Raw genomic sequence first — 17,770 nt, 5'->3', positions numbered from 1 at the left:
GCCCTGGGGTGGGAACATGATGTGTTCACAGAACAGAAAGTAACAGGGAGCCTGGAGAACAGCCCAGGCCTGAGAAGTGGGCAGGGGGCCAGAGAAGCAGCCCTTATCAAGGCGGCTTGGAGGTTACTGTATAAAGGGACCTTGCTGGAGGGCATTATGTTGAGCAGAGGAATGGCTTGATCTCATTTCTCTTTTAGTAAGATCACTCTGGTTGCGTAAGAGACATTTCTGGTTCCAACATTTGCAAACCCTACAGTTCTTAGAAGTAGAATTACTGGATTGATGGGTTTGGATGTTTGAAACATCCCTGGATAGCTAGCAATGGTGATTCATGCTTATGATTCGAGTACTTGAGACAGAAGGGTCCCACGCTCATGGCCAACTTAAGCAATTTAGTAATGCTCAACAACTTAGTAAGACCTTATTTCAAAATAAATTAGGGCTGGGGGTATAGCTGAAAGGTAGAAAACCCTCTGGATTTAATTCTCCAGTACTTCAAAAATAATAATAAAAATAAAATAGAATAACAAAATAAAATGTCCCTGGATGCTGCCAACCGCATCCCAAAAAGCTAGCCAGCAGCACGCAAGGTCCAGTGGCCAGCGAGCGGTCACGCCCTGGACGCCCGCACCCACCCTCTGGCTCTCCCTTCCTTTGCAGGACCCTTGTTACTGCATTTGCCCAGTAACTCTGGCTGCATCCTGTACCCCCTGTATAAAACGGGCACCCCTGGAACATGGCAGACGAGGAGGACCTCATCTTCCGTCTGGAAGGCATCGATGGCGCCCGATCCTCCCAGACTGCCCATAACGGCGATTCTGCGGCAGACAGCGACGATGAGGAGGACTACTTCATCTTCCCCATCACTGACGACCCCAGGTCCACCCACGATGTCAGTCCTAAGGTTAACAGCTACTGCAGCACCCTGAGGGAAAGCGAGCGATGCAGATACAGTGGGTCCCCCGCCAGCTCCTTCCACTTCAAGGTGAGTGGCCCCTCAGCTCCACGCTCTGCTCCCAGGACCTGAGGTCTCTGGTTGGGATCTTCCTTGGTTCCAAACCCTGGCCAGTGCCCTAAATCTGGACTTGAAGATATGTCTGTTAAGTGGGGAGGATTCTGTTGGCTTAAAACAAGTTGCAGCTGGGCATGGTAATTACAGATGCATGCTTGTAATCCCAGTACCTAGAAGGCTAAGACAGGGGCTCACAGGTTCAAAACCTGCCTCAACAACTTAGCAAGGCCCTCAGCAACTTAGTGAGACCCTTTTACAAAGTAAAAAATCGCTGGGTATGGTGGCGCACGCTTGTAATCCCAGCATTTGGGAGGCTGAGACTGTCGCAGTTCGTGGACAGCCTCAGCTACTTAGTGAGGCCCTCTGCAACTTAGTGAGACCCTGTCTCAAAATAAAGAATGATAATAATAGGGCAGGGGGTGTAGCTCGGAGGTCAAATGCCACTGGGTTCCATCCCCAGACCCGCAAAAAATATATAAATAAAATAAAATAAAATAGGTTGGGAGGCTGAGACAGGAGGATCACGGTTTGCGGACAGCCTCAGCTACTACTTACACTCTTTGCAACTCAGACCCTATTTCAAAATAAAGAATGATAGCCAGATGTGGTGGCACACGCTTGTAATCCCAGCATTTGAGAGGCTGAGACAGGAGGATGCAGGTTCGCGGACAGCCTCAGCTACTACTTAGTGAGGTCCTTTGCAACTCAGTGAGACCCTGTTTTTCAAAATAAAGAATAAAAAATGGGGTTGGGAGTGTAGCTCAGAGATAGAATGCTTAAAGACACTCAAGATCTACTATTCAGTTATAAAACTTTATAGTATATACATCTTGCCCAACCTTTTTATTCTTTTTTTTAAAGAATAGAAAAGAATAGAATAAAATGAAATATATCAGAGTGCATTGAACATCGTAGAGAAGATGAACATCAAGAAACCCATTTCTTGAACATGGATATAGGCACATTGATGCAAATAAACTGTGTGAACATATCAATGGCCTATGGCTAATCTCTCTCTATCTATCTATCTATCTATATCTATACACACACACACACACACACACACACACACACACACACATATATATATATATATTTAGCTATTTTATATTTTATTTGGAAACAGGGTCTCACTAAGTAGCTGAGGCTATCTTTGAACCTGTGTGATCCTCCTGTCTCAGCCTCCCAAGTGCGGGGATTACAAGCGTGCTCTACCATGCCCGGCCCAATATTTTTTTTTTTTTTTTTTTAAGAAATGGGGCAGAATAGAACTGGGTGAGGTAACGCTCACCTGGAATCCCAGTATCTGGGAGGCTGAGACAGGAGGATCACAGGTTTGAGACCAGCCTCAGTAACTTAGTGAGACTACCAGCAACCTAGCAAGACATTGTTTCCAAAACGGAAGTTATGGGGGACAAAAGTGTCACCTAGAGGTAGAACGCCCCTGGGTTCAATCCCCACCCCAAAATTAAAAACAAGAAGTCTAAAGAAAACAAAATGGGACAGAAATATTAGAAAGTCCTACAAAATATTAAGGTTTTATTTTTGGAAACAGGTACAGCAGTCTGCCCTTATCTACGGGGACTATGTCCTGAGACCCCAGTGGGTTCTTAAAACCACAAATGAGGTGTAACCCTATAGACACTATGTTTCTTCCCTACATACATCCATGTGATAAAGGTTACCTTATAAATTAGGCACAATAAAAGGTTAACAATAACCAGTAATAAAACAGAACAATCATATTTTGTGTGTGTGTGTGTGTGTGGTACTGGGGTGGAACCCAGAGGCTTTCTACCTCCGGGCTACACTCCCAGACCCATTTTACATTTTATTTGGAAACAGGGTCTCACTAAGTTGCTGAGAGCCTCACTAAGTAGCTGAGGCTGGCTTCGAACCTGTGCGATCCTCCTGTCTCAGCCTCCCAAGTGCAGAGATTACAGGCGTGCGCCACCTCGCCCGGCTTAAAACAGAACAATCTTAACAACAGAGTGTGATAAATGTTACGTGCATGGGCATACGCACACTTCCTGAACTCTCTCTCAAAATACCGAACTGTGCTGTGAGTGGGTGTAGGGTTCCGTCGTATCCATGGCTGGCCACGAGTAACTGAAACCACAGAAAGCGAAACTACAGATAAGGGGGGCACTCCCACACGCGGATGTGGTATCTGTCTTGGATGTCAATGGCCTGTCTCCGATTATTTCTGCAGTGTTGAGTGTGTTTAGAAAACTTATTTAGCCACATTCTTTTATTAAAAGCCATGTGGTAGGTATCAGCTTAGGCCCTAGATCACACGCATTAATCAAACCTGCATTTGTGCTGGGCGTGGTGGCACACGCTTGCAATCCCAGCATTCGGGAGGCTGAGACCTGGAGGATCGCGGTTCGTGGACAGCCTCAGCTACTTAGTGAGGCCCTCTGCAATTCAGTGAGACCCGGTTTCAAAATAAAGAATAAAAAATAGGGCAGGGGGTGTAGCGCAGAGGTCAAATGCCCCTGGTTCCATCCCCAGACCCGCAAAAAACAAAAAACAAAAAAACCCTGCATTTATTTATTGCCTGTTGTGTGTCTGTCACTAGGCTTTGAAACACATGTCGGTAGACTGAAGAGTTGCCCCATGTACTCAGCAGAGACACTGGAGTCAAGAAAAAAGTATAAGCTATTAGTTACTTAGAAATATGTCTTAGGAAAACTTGGGGGAAATGATATTTAATATTTAAAGCCATCCTGTGTTAGCTGGGCATGGTGGTGGACGCTTGTAATCCCCACGCTTGGGAGGCTGAGACAGGAAGATCACACAGGTTCAAAGCCAGCCTCAGCTACTTAGTGAGGCTCTCAGCAACTTAGTGAGACCCTGTTTCCAAATAAAGTATAAAATAGGTCTGGGAGTATAGCCCGGAGATCGAAAAGCCCCTGGACTCCACCCCCAGTACCACCAAAAATAAATAAATAGCCAGACGTGGTGGTGCACGCTTGTAATCCCCGTGCTTGGGAGGCTGAGATAGGAGGATCGCACAGGTTCAAAGCCAGCCTCAGCTACTTAGTGAGGCTCTCAGCAGCTTAGTGAGACCCTGTTTCCAAAAGTATAAACTAGGTCTAGGAGTATATCCTAGAGGTAGAAAAGCCGCTGGCTTTCACCCTCACCACAAAAATAAAAATAAAAAGAATGAAAGAAAGAAAAAGCCATCCTATGTGGTTTCAGCTGTGAAGGAAAGATTAAATTCTTAAGCATTGTTGCATATCGTAGGTGCTTAATAAATGTTACTTTCTTTTCTCTTCCCACATTCCAGCATGTAGCCCTAATAATTTATCATTGACTGTGAAAAATTAATGTTTTTTAAGGTCTTTCCCCGGGCTGGGGATAGAGCTAAGTGGTACGTTTGGGCACGCGCAGTACCTGAGGTGTGATTCCCAACACCGCTACTGAGGGGAAAAAATGCCTTTCTGCTAATTTGCTAATTAGTAATCCGTTTCCAAATTTGTTTACTGATAAAAGCTCACTTAGGAGGTTTCCACCTTAAATATCTTATGCATTTATTTATTGCCTGTTGTGTGTCTTTCACTAGGCTTTGAAACACATGTCTCACTTACACAAAATTTGTGCCATTTTGTGTAAGTGTGTTACTGAGGATTGAACCCAGGGGTGCTCTAACACTGAGCTACACCTCATGCCTTTAGCCCAGGCTGGCCTCTAACTTCAATCCTCCTGTCTCGGCCTCTCAAGTACTGGGAGTATAGGCTTGTGCTAAATAGGCCTGTGTTAAATATTTTAATATCACCTCTGCACATGTGTGTAAATGGATACAGGGACATGGTGTAAAATACAGTTCTTAAGAGGCTATTTATTAATGATTTCTGTTCATTTTTATCATAGCAAAACTGGCATAAATAAAGGAAAGGGAGAAAGACGAACATTATTGGACATTGTATAACAGCTGGCAAGGGAAAATCTTAAATGCAATACTGGTCCCCTTATCTAATTTCATCTTTACAGCCAGGGAGTATCTGTTAGTATTATAAGAAAAATGCCCATTACTCCACTGGGACTTGCAATTACAACCATTCTTCCGTAACTACAGAATTAATCTATTTTTAAAAAATTAATAAATTTAGTTCTTGGAGACAGTTGGGTAAATTTTTCCTTTCAGGGCCAGAATTCAGGCCTCATCACTCTGGGGCTGGCAGCTCCAGAAATAGCTGGTGGGTCACCTCTGGGGCCAGGGCCGCCGAAGGGCAGGTTGCGATCCATTCTATTTCCCATCAAAAAAGCTTTGGAACGTGCAGGTCCCCAGCCCCGGAGCGCGGCGTGGGAAGACTTGCTGGACCAGTGCGTCACGGGGCGGGGGGGGGCTCACGGAGGGGCCTGCTTATCCGATAAGCCCTGCGCCTAACAGTACAGAATTTCCATTAACTATGAGGCAATACTTCTATTTTATTGGATTAAAAACAGTACCTATAAATATTTCAAGACTGAGAATGTAGTTCACTGAGAGCACTTCTAACATCGAGGCCCTGAGTTTGATCCTTAGAATCATAACAAGAAATTTGTTTCCATATGTGTGTGAAAAATATATGATTTTTTTTTTTTTTGGGGTGGCACTGGCGATGGAACCCTTCTACCTCCGGGCTATACTCCCAGACCTATTTTTTATATTTTATTTGGAAACAGGGTCTCTTAAGCCAGCAAGCCTGGCTTCGAATCTGCGTGATACTCCTATCTCCGCCTCTCAAGTGTGGGGATTACAAGCGTGCGCCACCACGCCTGGCACTATATGAAACTTTTTTGATAGTGGGAATTGAACCCAGAGGCATTCTGCCTCTGAGCTATACCCCTGAACCTATTTTATTTTATTATTTTTGTGTGTGTGTGGTACTGGAGATGGAACCCAGGGGCATTCTACCTCCGAACTACACCCCTAGTCCTATTTTTTAGTCTTTATATTTTTGAAACAGGGTCTCACTGAGTTGCGAGAAGCCTCACTAAGTAGCTGAGGCTGTCCACGAACCGCAATCCTCCAGTCTCCACCTTCCAAATGCTGGTATTACAAGCATGCACCACCACACCCAGACTGTTTTCTATTTTAATATTTATTTATTTATTGCCGGGCATGGTGGCACACGCTTGTAATCCCCCGCTTGGGAGATTGAGACAGGAGGATTGCACAGGTTTGAAGCCAGCCTCAGCTACGTGTGTGTGTGTGTGTGTGTGTGTGTGTGTGTGTGTGTTACTAGAGATCAAATCCAGGGGCATTCTGCCTCTGAGCTACACTCTCATCCCTATTTTTTTTTTTGGTGCGGTACTGGGAATGGAACCCAGGGGCATTCTACCTCTGAGCTACACCCCCAGCCCTATATTTTACTTTTTATTTTGAAGATATATTTTATTATTTATTTTGAAACAGGGTTTTTATTTTGAAGCAGGGTCTCAGGGTTACAAAGGGTCTCACAAAGTAGATGAGGCTGGCCGCAAACTACGATTCTTCTGTGCCAGCCTCCCAAATGCTAGAATTATAAGCGTGGGCCACCACACCTGGCCTATTTTTTTTTAACAGGTCTCACTAAGTTGTGGATGGCCTCACTAAGTTGCTGAGGCTTGCCACAACCCTGTGATCCTCCTGTTTCATCCTCCAAAGTACTAAGATTACAGACACTGGGTTGTTTTTTTGTTTTTTTGTTTGTTTTTTGCGGATCTGGGGATGGAACCCAGGAGCATTCGACCTCTGAGCTACAACTTCTGCCCTACATTTTATTCTTTTTTTTGAAACTGGGTCTCACTAAGTTATGGAGGGCCTCACAAAGTAGCTGAGGCTCTCCGTGAACCACCACCTCTAGTCTCAGCCTCTTGAGAGCTGGGATTACAAGTGTGCGCCACCAGGCCTCGCTATTTTTTTTAAAATAATTTTTAAAGAGGGTCTCAGTAAGGCTGGCTTTGAACCTGTGATCCTCCTGCCTCTGCCTCCCAAGTTCTAGGATTTTAGATGTGTGCCAACATGCCTGGCTAAAACCATGAAAATGTAAAAAAAAAAAAAAAAAAAAAAAAAAAAAACCTATGAAAATCAGCACAATGCTCATCCAAAATAGACAAAAAATAGCAGCAGTTAAAAAAAACTTAATTTTTTTATAGATGTTAAAGAGCAAACCTAGGGCCTTAAACATTCTAAACATTCACTGTACCACTGAGCTATGCTTCCAATCCCTAGCTATTTTTTTTAAATATACTGTTAAGTACAAAGATCAATTAAAACATAATCTATTTTTATTAAAAATACATAGACAGGCCGGGCGTGGTGGTGCATGCTTGTAATCCCCGCACTTGGGAGGCTGAGACAGGAGGATCGCGCAGGTTCGAAGCCAGCCTCAGCTACTTAGTGAGGCTCTTAGCAACTTAGTGAGACCCTGTTTCCAAATAAAATATAAAAATGGGTCTGGGAGTATAGCCCGGAGGTAGAAAGCCTCTGGCTTCCACCCCCAGTACCACCAAATAAAAAATTAAAAATAAAATAAATAAAATAAAAATACATAGACATACCTAATATAATGTTTATGTGCCAAAAGTATTTGAAGAAGAAATTTACATCTAATAGCTGGGCATGGTGGACCACACCTTTAATCCCAGTACTTGGGAGGCTGAGACAGAAGGGTAACAGGTTCGCAGCCAGCCTCAGCAACTTAGTGAGGCCCTTAGAAACTCACCAGGAAGCCGGGCATGGTGGCGCACGCTTGTAATCCCCGCACTTCGGAGGCGGAGACAGGAGGATCATGCAGGTTCGAAGCCAGCCGCGCTGGTTTAAGAGACACTGTTTCCACATATAAAAGTATAAAATAGGTCTGGGAGTGTAGCCCGTGGAAGTGTAGCCCGGAGGTAGAAGGGCTTCCAGGACCCCCCCCCCCAAAAAAAAAGAAAGAAACTCACCAAGACCAAATAAAATTTACAAAATAGGGTATGAGGTGTAGCTCAGAGGTAGAATGCCCCTGGGTTCAACCCTGGTACTAAAGGGAAAAAAATAAAAAAGAATAATATTAGAGAGCCAGGTACAGAGACCTGCTGGGGCGTCTGGAAAACGCAGGGGAGACAGCCTGGGAGAGTCTTAAGATTAAAGGGGCCAGGACTTTTCTCAGATGGAGACATCAGATGAAAGAGACTTTAGACAGAAGCATGTTTGTACAGAGCCAGGAGGCAGGTCCCCCCCGCCTCAGCCAGGATTTTGAACTTTGCCTTGTAAAAGTTTTGCTACACCCCGGCAATCCCCAGTGGTGCTGGGGATTGAACATGTAATGCCCCAGCCCTATTTTGTCTTTTTTTTAAATTTATTTTTATTGATGCATTGTGATCATACATCACATTGGAATACAAGACTTGAGGGGATACACAAGCACACATCATCCAATTAGCCCTCATTCACTCCCCATTTCATTCCCTCCCCCTCCCTTGATCCCATGCTTGTTTGGTGATTAACTTTGATACCTATGTTTATGTACCTTCTGCGTTTTAAAGAGGCTCCATCCTCCCCTATTCCATACCCTCTGATTGGTCACCTTAGTTGATTCACTATAGGGCCCTTTCTATAGCTCGATCACTTCCTGTTGCCCCTTTCCTCCTAGTTATTGCTGATTAGGGGAAGCATCTGGTTTTAATTTTCTGCGATATTTCTCTGTGCATGCCGCGTTGAAAATACCGATCCCACTCTTGACAGCCCCAGTTGTAGCCTGACTACCCGGTGGACTGATCCAGACCTCGCTGGCTCAAGCAGCGGCCTTGCCTCAAGGGAGGCCCCGATTCTGGTCTCGCTGGCCCCGACACTGGCCTAACCCCTCAGCTGGCTCCGATCCTGGCCTCAGAGGCCCCAGCATCAGCCTAACCCCTCGGCAGGCTCTCATCCAGGCCTCTGAGGCCTCAGTAGAGACCTTGCTTCACAGAAGGCTCCAATGCTGGCCGCTGGCCCTGGCACTGGCCTAACCCCTCGGCAGGCTCCGATCCCGGCCCCTGAGACCCAGGCACTGGCCTTGCCTCTCGGCAGGCTCCGATCCTGGCCTCGCTGGCCCCAGCACCGGCCTAACCCCTCGGCAGGCTCCGATCCTGGCCTCAGAGGCCTCAATAGCAGCCTTGCCTCACGGAATGTTCGGATGCCAGCTGCTGGCCCCGGCACCGGCCTAACCCCTCGGCAGGCTCTGATCCCGGCCTCGGAGTCCCCAGCACCGGCCTTGCCTCACGGCAGGCTCCAATCCCGGCCACACCGGCCCCAGCACCGGCCTGACCCCTCAGCAGGCTCCGATCCTGGCCTCGGAGGCCCCAGCACTGGCCTTGCCTCACGGCAGGCTCCCATCCTGGCCTCGCTGGCCCCAGCACCGGCCTAACCCCTCGGCAGGCTCCGATCCCAGCCTCGGAGGCCCCAGTACCAGCCTTGCCTCACGGTAGGCTCCAATCCTGGCCTTGTTGGCCCCGGCATCGGCCTAACCCCTCAGCAGGCTCCGATCCCGGCCTCAAAGGCCCCAGCACCAGCCTTGCCTCATGGTATGATCCGATCCAGGCTTCACTGGCCCCAGCACTGGCCTAACCCCTCGGCAGGCTCCAATCCCAGCCTCGGAGGCTCCAGCACCGGCCTTGCCTCACAACAGGCTCCAATCCCAGCTTTGCTCTTTCCGTCACCAGCCTCACCCCTCGGCAGGCTCTAATCCGAGCACCCTCTTCGCCCAACCATTTGTTCCACGTTCTTGAGGGTGCGTGGTGGTAGCATTCTGCCTCTAGTGTCATTACTTCAAAGATTTCAGGTGTAATGCATCAGATCTCTGCCTCCCCTGAGTACTGGCCACTGCCATTGCCACTGTCTCCACCATTTCAAATCTTTCCCAAGCTCTTTTTCCACTCTGAATGTTGTCCAGTGTTCCTAAGCATGCGCGACGGTAGCATTCAACCTTTGGTGTAATTTCTCCAAAAAAAAAAAAAAAAAAGGTTGGTAGGCTCCAATTTCTGCTTCTCTTGGATACAAGTCTCCACCGCCAACGCGGAGACTTCTTTCAGCACCGCCTTTCTCCTTGGTCTCCACTAAAGTCTCTCTCCTTACAGGTGATAGACAAGATTCTTAACAATGTAGAGAAGCAGTCCTCCTTAGTGGGGAATTTTTCCAATAATTCCAGTTCATTTGGATAAGTTTTGTCTGCATCTCCAGTATCCTGGCATCTGCCACGGCCTCCTTGACCCCTCTCTGATATTTTCCTTTTTTCTTTTCCTTTTTTACAGGGTCCTTCCGGGTGGAAAGGGGGTCGCCTAGGGGTGCCCCACCAGCGCCTGTCCACCTGCCCAGGGTTGGGGCCAGAGGCCCGGACCACAGGGTCCTTCTGGGTGGAGAGGGGGTCACTTAGGGGTGCCCCGTCAGCACCTGCCCACCCGCCCAGGGTCTGGGCCAGAGGCCCGGACCACAGAGTCCTTCCAGGTGGAGAGGGGGTCGCCGAAGGGTGACCCACCAGCGCCTGCCCACCCGTCCAGGGTCGGGGCCAGAGGCCTGGATCACAGGGTCCTTCCGGGTAGAAAGGGGGTCGCCTAGGGGTGCCCCGCCAGCGCCTGCCCACCTACCCAGGGTCGGGGCCAGAGGCCCGGACCACAGGGTCCTTCCAGGTGGAGAGGGGGGTCACCAAAGGGTGCCCCCTTCCCCTTGTCTTTTATTTTGAAACAGGTTCTCACTAAGTTGCAGAGAACCTAAGTTGCTGAGACTGGCTATGAAACTTGCGATCTTCCTGTTTCAGCCTCCTAAGTTACGGAATTACAAGTATGAACCACCATGCCCGGCTTATTTTTACTTTGAAATAATAGGGTCTTACTAAGTTGTTGACAGTCTCACTGAGTTGCTGAGGCTGACCTCAAACCTCCTGTCTCAGCCTCCCAAGTACTGGGATTACAGGCATGTACCATCACACCTGGCTTCTACTGTCATTCTGGTGTGTGTGTGTGTGTGTGTGTGTGTGTGTGTGTGTGTGTGTGTGTAGTACTAGGGGTTGAACTCAGGGACATTTGACCTCTGAGCTATACCCTCAGCCCGATTTTACTTATTTATTTATTTATTTTTGTGGGTGGAACCCAGTGGCATTTGATCTCCAAGCTACACCCCCTGGCATATTTTTTATTCTTTATTTTGAAACAGGGACTAAGTTGCAGAGGGCCTCCCTGAGTAGCTGAGGCTGTCTGCGAACCACTATCCTCCGGTCTTAGCCTCCCAAATGCTGGAATTACACGTGTGCGCCACCATGCCCGGCGTTCGAGTATATTATTTTTATTTTGACACAGGGTCTCACTAAATTGCTGAGGCTGTTCTCAAACCTGTGGTCTTCCTGTCTCAGTTTCCCAAGTACTGGGATGACGGGCATGTCGCATCACGCCTAGCTAGTCATTCTTTTCGAGTCAGCTCTGACTGCTGACGGGTCTGCTGGCGAGGGGGTGCTTCCAATGGCCCTGCTGTTCCCTTGGCTCCAGCAGAGCAGGCACTTGGTAAGCTGTTGGGCCAGATGTGCATAGGGCGGGGCTCTCCATTGTCTCCCCCACCCCCTACTCAAGGAAAGCAGGCTCTGCTGGGATACTATTCCCAGAGGTGAGTTCAGAGGAGGTGCCTGGGCTTTTCCAAACCTCCTTCCCTCTGACACTTAGCAAACCTAATGTGTTTTTTAACATTTCCTGTCCACAAGGTAACCTGAGTTGTTTAAATAAAATGGCCACCTGGCCTTCCTCCAAGCGACAGGCCAGGCGGGTGCTCAGCGTGCACTGTGAAAGGTCACACGTCACAGGCCCCGCTTCCCTGGGGATTGACAGTCGTGAGGGGCCGCCTTGCAAGAGCCTCCCTGGCGGCCAACCCGAGGGTGTTTATCATCATGTGGGAAAGTGCTTCTGCTCCAGAATTAATTTTTATTTATTTATTTTATTTTATTTTGTGTGTGTGGTGCTGGGGTTCCGGGAAGTCCTTCTATCTCCGGGCTACACTCCCAGACCTATTTTATATTTTTATTTGGAAACGGTCTCTTAAGCGTGGGGATTACAAGCATGCACCACCGCACCCGGCTCCAGAATTAAATTTAAGAACAAGATTGAGTGTGATTATAGCTCTGCAAAACACACACAAGAGAACAAAAATCTGGGCACGAGCTCAGCCACACGCCAAAGGAATTGCTTTTGCATGAGTTAGGAGTGACTGTATTGCTTTTCTACTTCTCTGCCATTTCTACATTTTCTACAATAAGTAAATGTTTATATATATATATATATATATATATATATATTTTTAATCTTTTAAATACAGTGAGAAGTTTTATTTTAAAAATATATGTTTTAGAGCTGGGCATGGTGGCACATGCTACTAATCCCAGCATTCGGGAGGCTAAGACAGGAGGATCATGGTTCGCGGACAGCCTCAGCTACTTAGTGAGGCCCTCTGCAACTCAGTGAGACCCTGCTTCAAAATAAAATAATAGCCGGGCATGGTGGCGCACACTTGTAATCCCCACACTTGGGAGGCAGAGACAGGAGGATAGCGCACCTCATACTTAGAAGGCTGAGACAGGAGGATCACAGGTTCGAGGCCAGCCTCTGCAACTCAGTGAGACCCTGGTTCAAAATAAAAAGTAAAAAATGCTGGGAGTACAGTCCAGAGGTAGAATGCCCTGGGTTCAATCCCCAGTATCACAATAAATAAATACAAATAAAATAACATTTTTCTCTTCTGAAAATATCTTGGGTATCATTCCACATCAGCTTTTATATAGCACTTTTAAAATTTATTTATTCATTTTTGTGTGTATGTGTGTGGTACTAGAGATTAAACCCAGAGGCATTCTACCTCTGAGTGACACTCCCAGTCCCATTTTTAGTTTCTATTTCAAAACAGGGTCTTACCAAGGTGAGGAGGGCCTCACTAAGTTACTGAAGCTGGCCTTGAACCCACGATCTTCCTGTGTCAGCCTCAATACTGGGATTATAGGCTGAACTACCAAGCCAGGCTATTCATCTCTTTTTGAGGGAACTGTTCTTTGTGGTATTAGGGACAGAACCCAGGGCCTCGTGCTTCCTCTGCGGGTTCTCTGAGCTGTATCCCAAGCCATTTGAGGGATGTTTGGGTTGTTTCCCTCCCCCTATTATGAATAGTAGAGTAATCTATATTTATTACTAATGTATCTGTATATATTTATCTAGGTGAACTTTTCCTTTTTTTATACTGGGGATGGGATTGAACCAGGGCATTCTACCTCTGACCTATACCCCCAGCCCTTTTTATTTTTTATTTTGAAACAAAGGCTTGCTGAACTGTTGAAGGTCTTACTAAGTTGCTGAGGCTGACCTTGAACCTGTGATCTTCTCTCAGCCTCCTAAATACTGGGATTAGAGGCATGCGCCACTGTGCTTGGTTTATCTAGGCCAATCTTAAAAATACTTATATTTAGCTGGGTATGGTGGTCCATATTTGTAATCCCAGTACTTGGGAGGCTGAGACAGGAAGATCGCAGGCCAGCCCCAGCAACTTAGGCCCTCCACCATTTAGACCCTATTTCAAAATAAAAAATAGGGCTGTGGGTATAGCTCAGAGGAAGAAAGCCCTGAATTCAATCCCTAGTACAAAAAACCCCCACAAACATATGTTTTAACCAGGTGTGGTGGTGCATGCCTATAATCCCCGTACATGGGAGGCTGAGACAGGAGGATCACAGCCTCAAGGATATTCTCAGCAACGTAGTGAAACCCAGTTTCCAAACAAAAAAAATAAAAAGGACGGGGAGGTATAGTTCAGAGTTTGAATGCCCATGGGTTCAATCCTCAGTGCCACAAAAAAGAAAAAAATATATAATATGTAAGTAATTTATGTACAAGGCAAAACCCATTCAAACTGAGTGGGATGTGCCAAGCAGGCCCACCTCTGCTCCCCAGATGTGTCCTTCCAGGAAGCTCCTGCGCCTGCCTGAGCCTGTTTGCAGTTGACCTTTCTCCTTTGTTTTGTCACTGAGATGTTATAAACCTATCCTGCACCCTTGTGGCCATCCTCCCAGACTGGCTGCTGAGAGTGGATATGAGCTAGATATAACGTGGCAGGCCGCACAGTGGCTGGGCCGGCCCTGCCGTACGTGCCTGTCTCCTATCAACTTGTTTAATGTACACAGCGAGCCCTTGACAGTGGGCGTTTTGCCAGCTTGCTAAACCCAGGCTCTGAGAACCTAGGACACTCGCCCTGGGAACGGTGGGACTGTGTTTGGCCCTCCTGCTCCAGAGTCCATGCTCTTCACAGCAGGAGTTTGTCTCGCTTATTTTGTGGTTGTTTTTTTGTTTGTTTTTATTGGGTATTTCTTTTCTTTTCAGTGCTAGGGATCAGACCCAGAGCCTCATGCATACTAGCTTTCTTTTTGTAAATTATTTTATTGGTGCACAGCAATTAGATGTCACAGCGAGAGTCAACATGTTTAAAATATACATGCGCTGTTTTTTTTTTTTTTTTTGCTTGCTTGCTTGCTTGCTTTTGTGGCTGAGTGTGGTTTCATTGGAAGACTGTGTGTGGGGGGGTGCGCTTGCCAGAGAACTCCCCAGCAGTGGAGAGGCTGGGGCCAAATGTGCCTCCAAACTCTGGCTGGGCATTGCTGACTGCCTTTCAGAGAGGTGCACCAGCATGCCTGGCAAGGGTGTGTGGGCACACCCGCTTCCCTCGCCGTTGCTGGCCAGCTTTGCAAACATGGATTTTTTTTTTTTATGTTGTTATTTTGCTTTTTTGGTTGTGTGTGTGTGTGTGTGTGTGTGTGTGTGTGTGTGTGTGTGTGTTTGGTATTAGGATAACGGGGCATTCTACCTTGGAGCTATACCCCAGTCCTATTTTATTTTGAAACAGGATCTAAGTTGGCTGAGAGCCTCACTGAATTGCTGAGACTGGCCATGAACCCTCAGTCTCCTGTCTTAGCCTCCCAGGTACTGGGATTTCAGATGTACATTCACGATTTTAACCCGACAAGGGGTCTCCAACAGCCTGGCCAGAAACAATGAAAGAGACCCAGGAGCCAGCAGAGCCCTCTGATGACTCACCAGGCAGAGAGGTGCCCCTCCCAGGGAGCCGCAGGAGGCCACACCCAGGGGCCTTATGCCCCAGCGCATGCCCAGCCAGCACGGAAAGAAACTCGGAGGCAGCGAGTATTTTTTTATTCTCTGAGAATGCAGAGTCAGAAAGTAAAGTTTAGGCTCCCTGGGTCCAAAAAGCATTGGGCCTCCAGCAAGGCAAAAGGTTGTTGGTCAGATGGAGGAAAAAGTAATGCCAGCATGGGCAGGAAGCCATCTGCTGCCCAGCTGTCTGGAAAACCAAGGAGGCCCACGAGGCTTGAGCCTGTCTATGGAGAATCGCCCTTCTAAAGGAATGTGCGAGCTGGCCATGTGGCGCCTGCCTGCAAGCCCTGTACTTGGGAGGCTGAGACAGGAGGGTCATAGATTCACAAGCCAGTCTCAGCAACTTTATGAGGTCCTCGGCAACTTAGTGAGACCCTGTTTCAAAATAAAAATAAAATAAGGCTGGGGCTATAGCTTGGAGGTAGAATGCCCCTGGGTTTAGTCCCCATTACTACACACACACAACATTTCTTCTGTTTCAAAACAAGTTCTTGTTAGGTTGCTAAGAGTCTCACTATGTTGCTGAGGCTGTCTTCAATCCTTCTATTCTCCTATATCTCGGCCTCACAAGGACTGGGAATACAGGTGTGCACCACCATGCCCAGCTTGAGATGTTTATTAATAGGGGTCCCCTCGCCGGGCGTGGTGGCGCACGCTTGTAATCCCCATGCTTGGGAGGCCGAGATAGGAGGATCACGCAGGTTCAAAGCCAGCCTTGCTAGCTTAAGAGACCCTGTTTCCAAATAAAAAAATATAAAATAGGTCTGGTAGTGTAGCCTGGAGGAAGAAGAGTTCCATCCCCAGTACCACCAAAAAAAAAACAGGTCCCCTTGTGTTATTTTACTTTTAATTTTTTTCTGGAAACTTTTTTAAAATGTAATTCACATGCCATACAATTTACCCATTTAAAATGTTACAATCCAGTCAGGCGCAGTGGCACACTTTTGTAATCCCAGTACTTGGGAGGCTGAGACAGGAGGATCATACAGGTTCGAAGCCAGCGTCAGCTACTTAGTGAGGTTCTCAGGTTAGTAAGACCTTGTTTCCAAAAAAGCCTCTAGGTTCCACCCCCAATACCACCACCCCCACACACATACAAGTAGAATTGAATTTTGCTTTGGTATATTTATTAATTTATGTACCCATCACCACAGCCAGTTTTATTTTTTATTTTTGTGGTACCGGTGATGGAACCCCAGGGGCATTCTATCTCCCAGCTATATCCCCAGCGTCCCCCTTTTTTGGTACTGGGGATGGAACCCAGGGGAATTCTACCTCTTTGCTACACCCTCATCCCAGCCCGATTTTGTATTCTTTATTTTGAAACAGGGTCTCACCAAGTTGCAGAGGACCTAAGTAGCTGAGGCTGTTCAAGAACCTGCGATCCTCCTGTCTCCGCCTCCCAAGTGCTGAGATTACAGGCGTGCGCCACCACGGCCGGTTACCACAACCAATTTTTAGAACGTTTTTATTACACCAAACACCATGCCCCTCAGTCATAACCCACTAGTATCTCCACTCCACCCACCCCTGGGTAACTCCTGATCCTCTGTCTCTGTGGGTTTGCCTCGTCTGGACATTTCATACACACAGTGTCACAGTGTGTGGCATTTGGTGTCTGACTAATCCTAACACCTTCGGGCTTTGTCCTTGTGGGATGTGTCAGGCCTTCGTTCCTTTGTCTTGCGTGGAATAATACATTTTTTTAAATCCACTCATGACAGGCATTTGGGCCATTTTCTGCTTTGGGGTTGTCATGAAGGATGCTGCTGTTTTGTGGACATGTTTTGAGTGGCATTGCTAGGTCACCATGGTAACTCTGTGTTACCCCTTAGGCTTTTCTTAAAAGAACAGCAACCAGGACGTGGCAGGCTTGGGTTTGAGTCCTGTACCTACCATTTCCTGGCTGCAGCGGGTCTTTCAGCAAGAAACCTGCCCTGCTCACTGAGCCCGGGGTTCCTTATCTGTGGATTGGGGAACAGTCCTACCTACCCACCCGTCCCCGCAAGTTGCCATGAGGCTCAGGGCAGGAGGCTGTCTGGACAGGAGCTCCCAAGGGCTGAGGGCTTCCTTCCTCTCTAGCCTGGGCTCGGGATGCAGTTGGTCAGGGGAGATCATTAATAGCTACTCCTTGCAACACAGAGAGAGATTTCTTTAGGATTTTTAGTTGAGTCTCTTTTATAATTATTTGCTTTATTAATTATAGACACAGTCTGCTCCTTGCAGAAACAGTGGATGAGCAACTGTAATTGCTATTGTGGTCTTAGTATTTCAGATATTTCTATATTTCATTATACAGATAGAACAAACAAATATGGACTTTCTGTTATTATTGTAGGATCATGCGGGATATGCTCTTCAGGAACTGGTTTTCCCTGAGCAGACAGTAGACCATAACTCCACATCAGTAAATACAGAGTTTTAAGCCTGGCGTGGTGGCGCACACTTATAATCCCACTACTTGGGGAGGCTGAGACGGGAGGATTGCAGGTTTGTGGCCAGCCTGGGCAGCTTAGGCCCTCTGCAACTTAGTGAGGCCCTGGATTCAATCCCCAGTAACATGCACCCGCACGTGCACACGCGCGCGCGCGCACACACAAACACACACACACACTTTTATTAAACCTGTTGCCAATGGCATAC

General features: G+C 47.3%; 1 protein-coding gene across 4 annotated transcripts in view; it reads left to right on the top strand.

The window, feature by feature from the left end:
- Positions 1-736: 736 nt before the first annotated feature.
- EEF2K (eukaryotic elongation factor 2 kinase) overlaps positions 737-17,770 on the top strand; it is a gene marked incomplete at its 5' end in the record, with an annotated part of 64,718 nt that continues 47,684 nt past the window's right edge. For all 4 annotated transcript variants that reach the window (XM_080702682.1, XM_080702681.1, XM_080702680.1 and 1 more), the window contains one exon: positions 737-985. In XM_080702682.1, coding sequence (XP_080558808.1) covers positions 737-985 — 249 coding nt within the window. The remainder of the gene's footprint in view (positions 986-17,770) is intronic.

Source organism: Muscardinus avellanarius, assembly GCF_963383645.1.
Source record: "Muscardinus avellanarius genome assembly, chromosome: 10".
Lineage (NCBI taxonomy): Eukaryota > Metazoa > Chordata > Mammalia > Rodentia > Gliridae > Muscardinus > Muscardinus avellanarius.
This window is presented reverse-complemented; position numbering and strand designations above follow the sequence as displayed.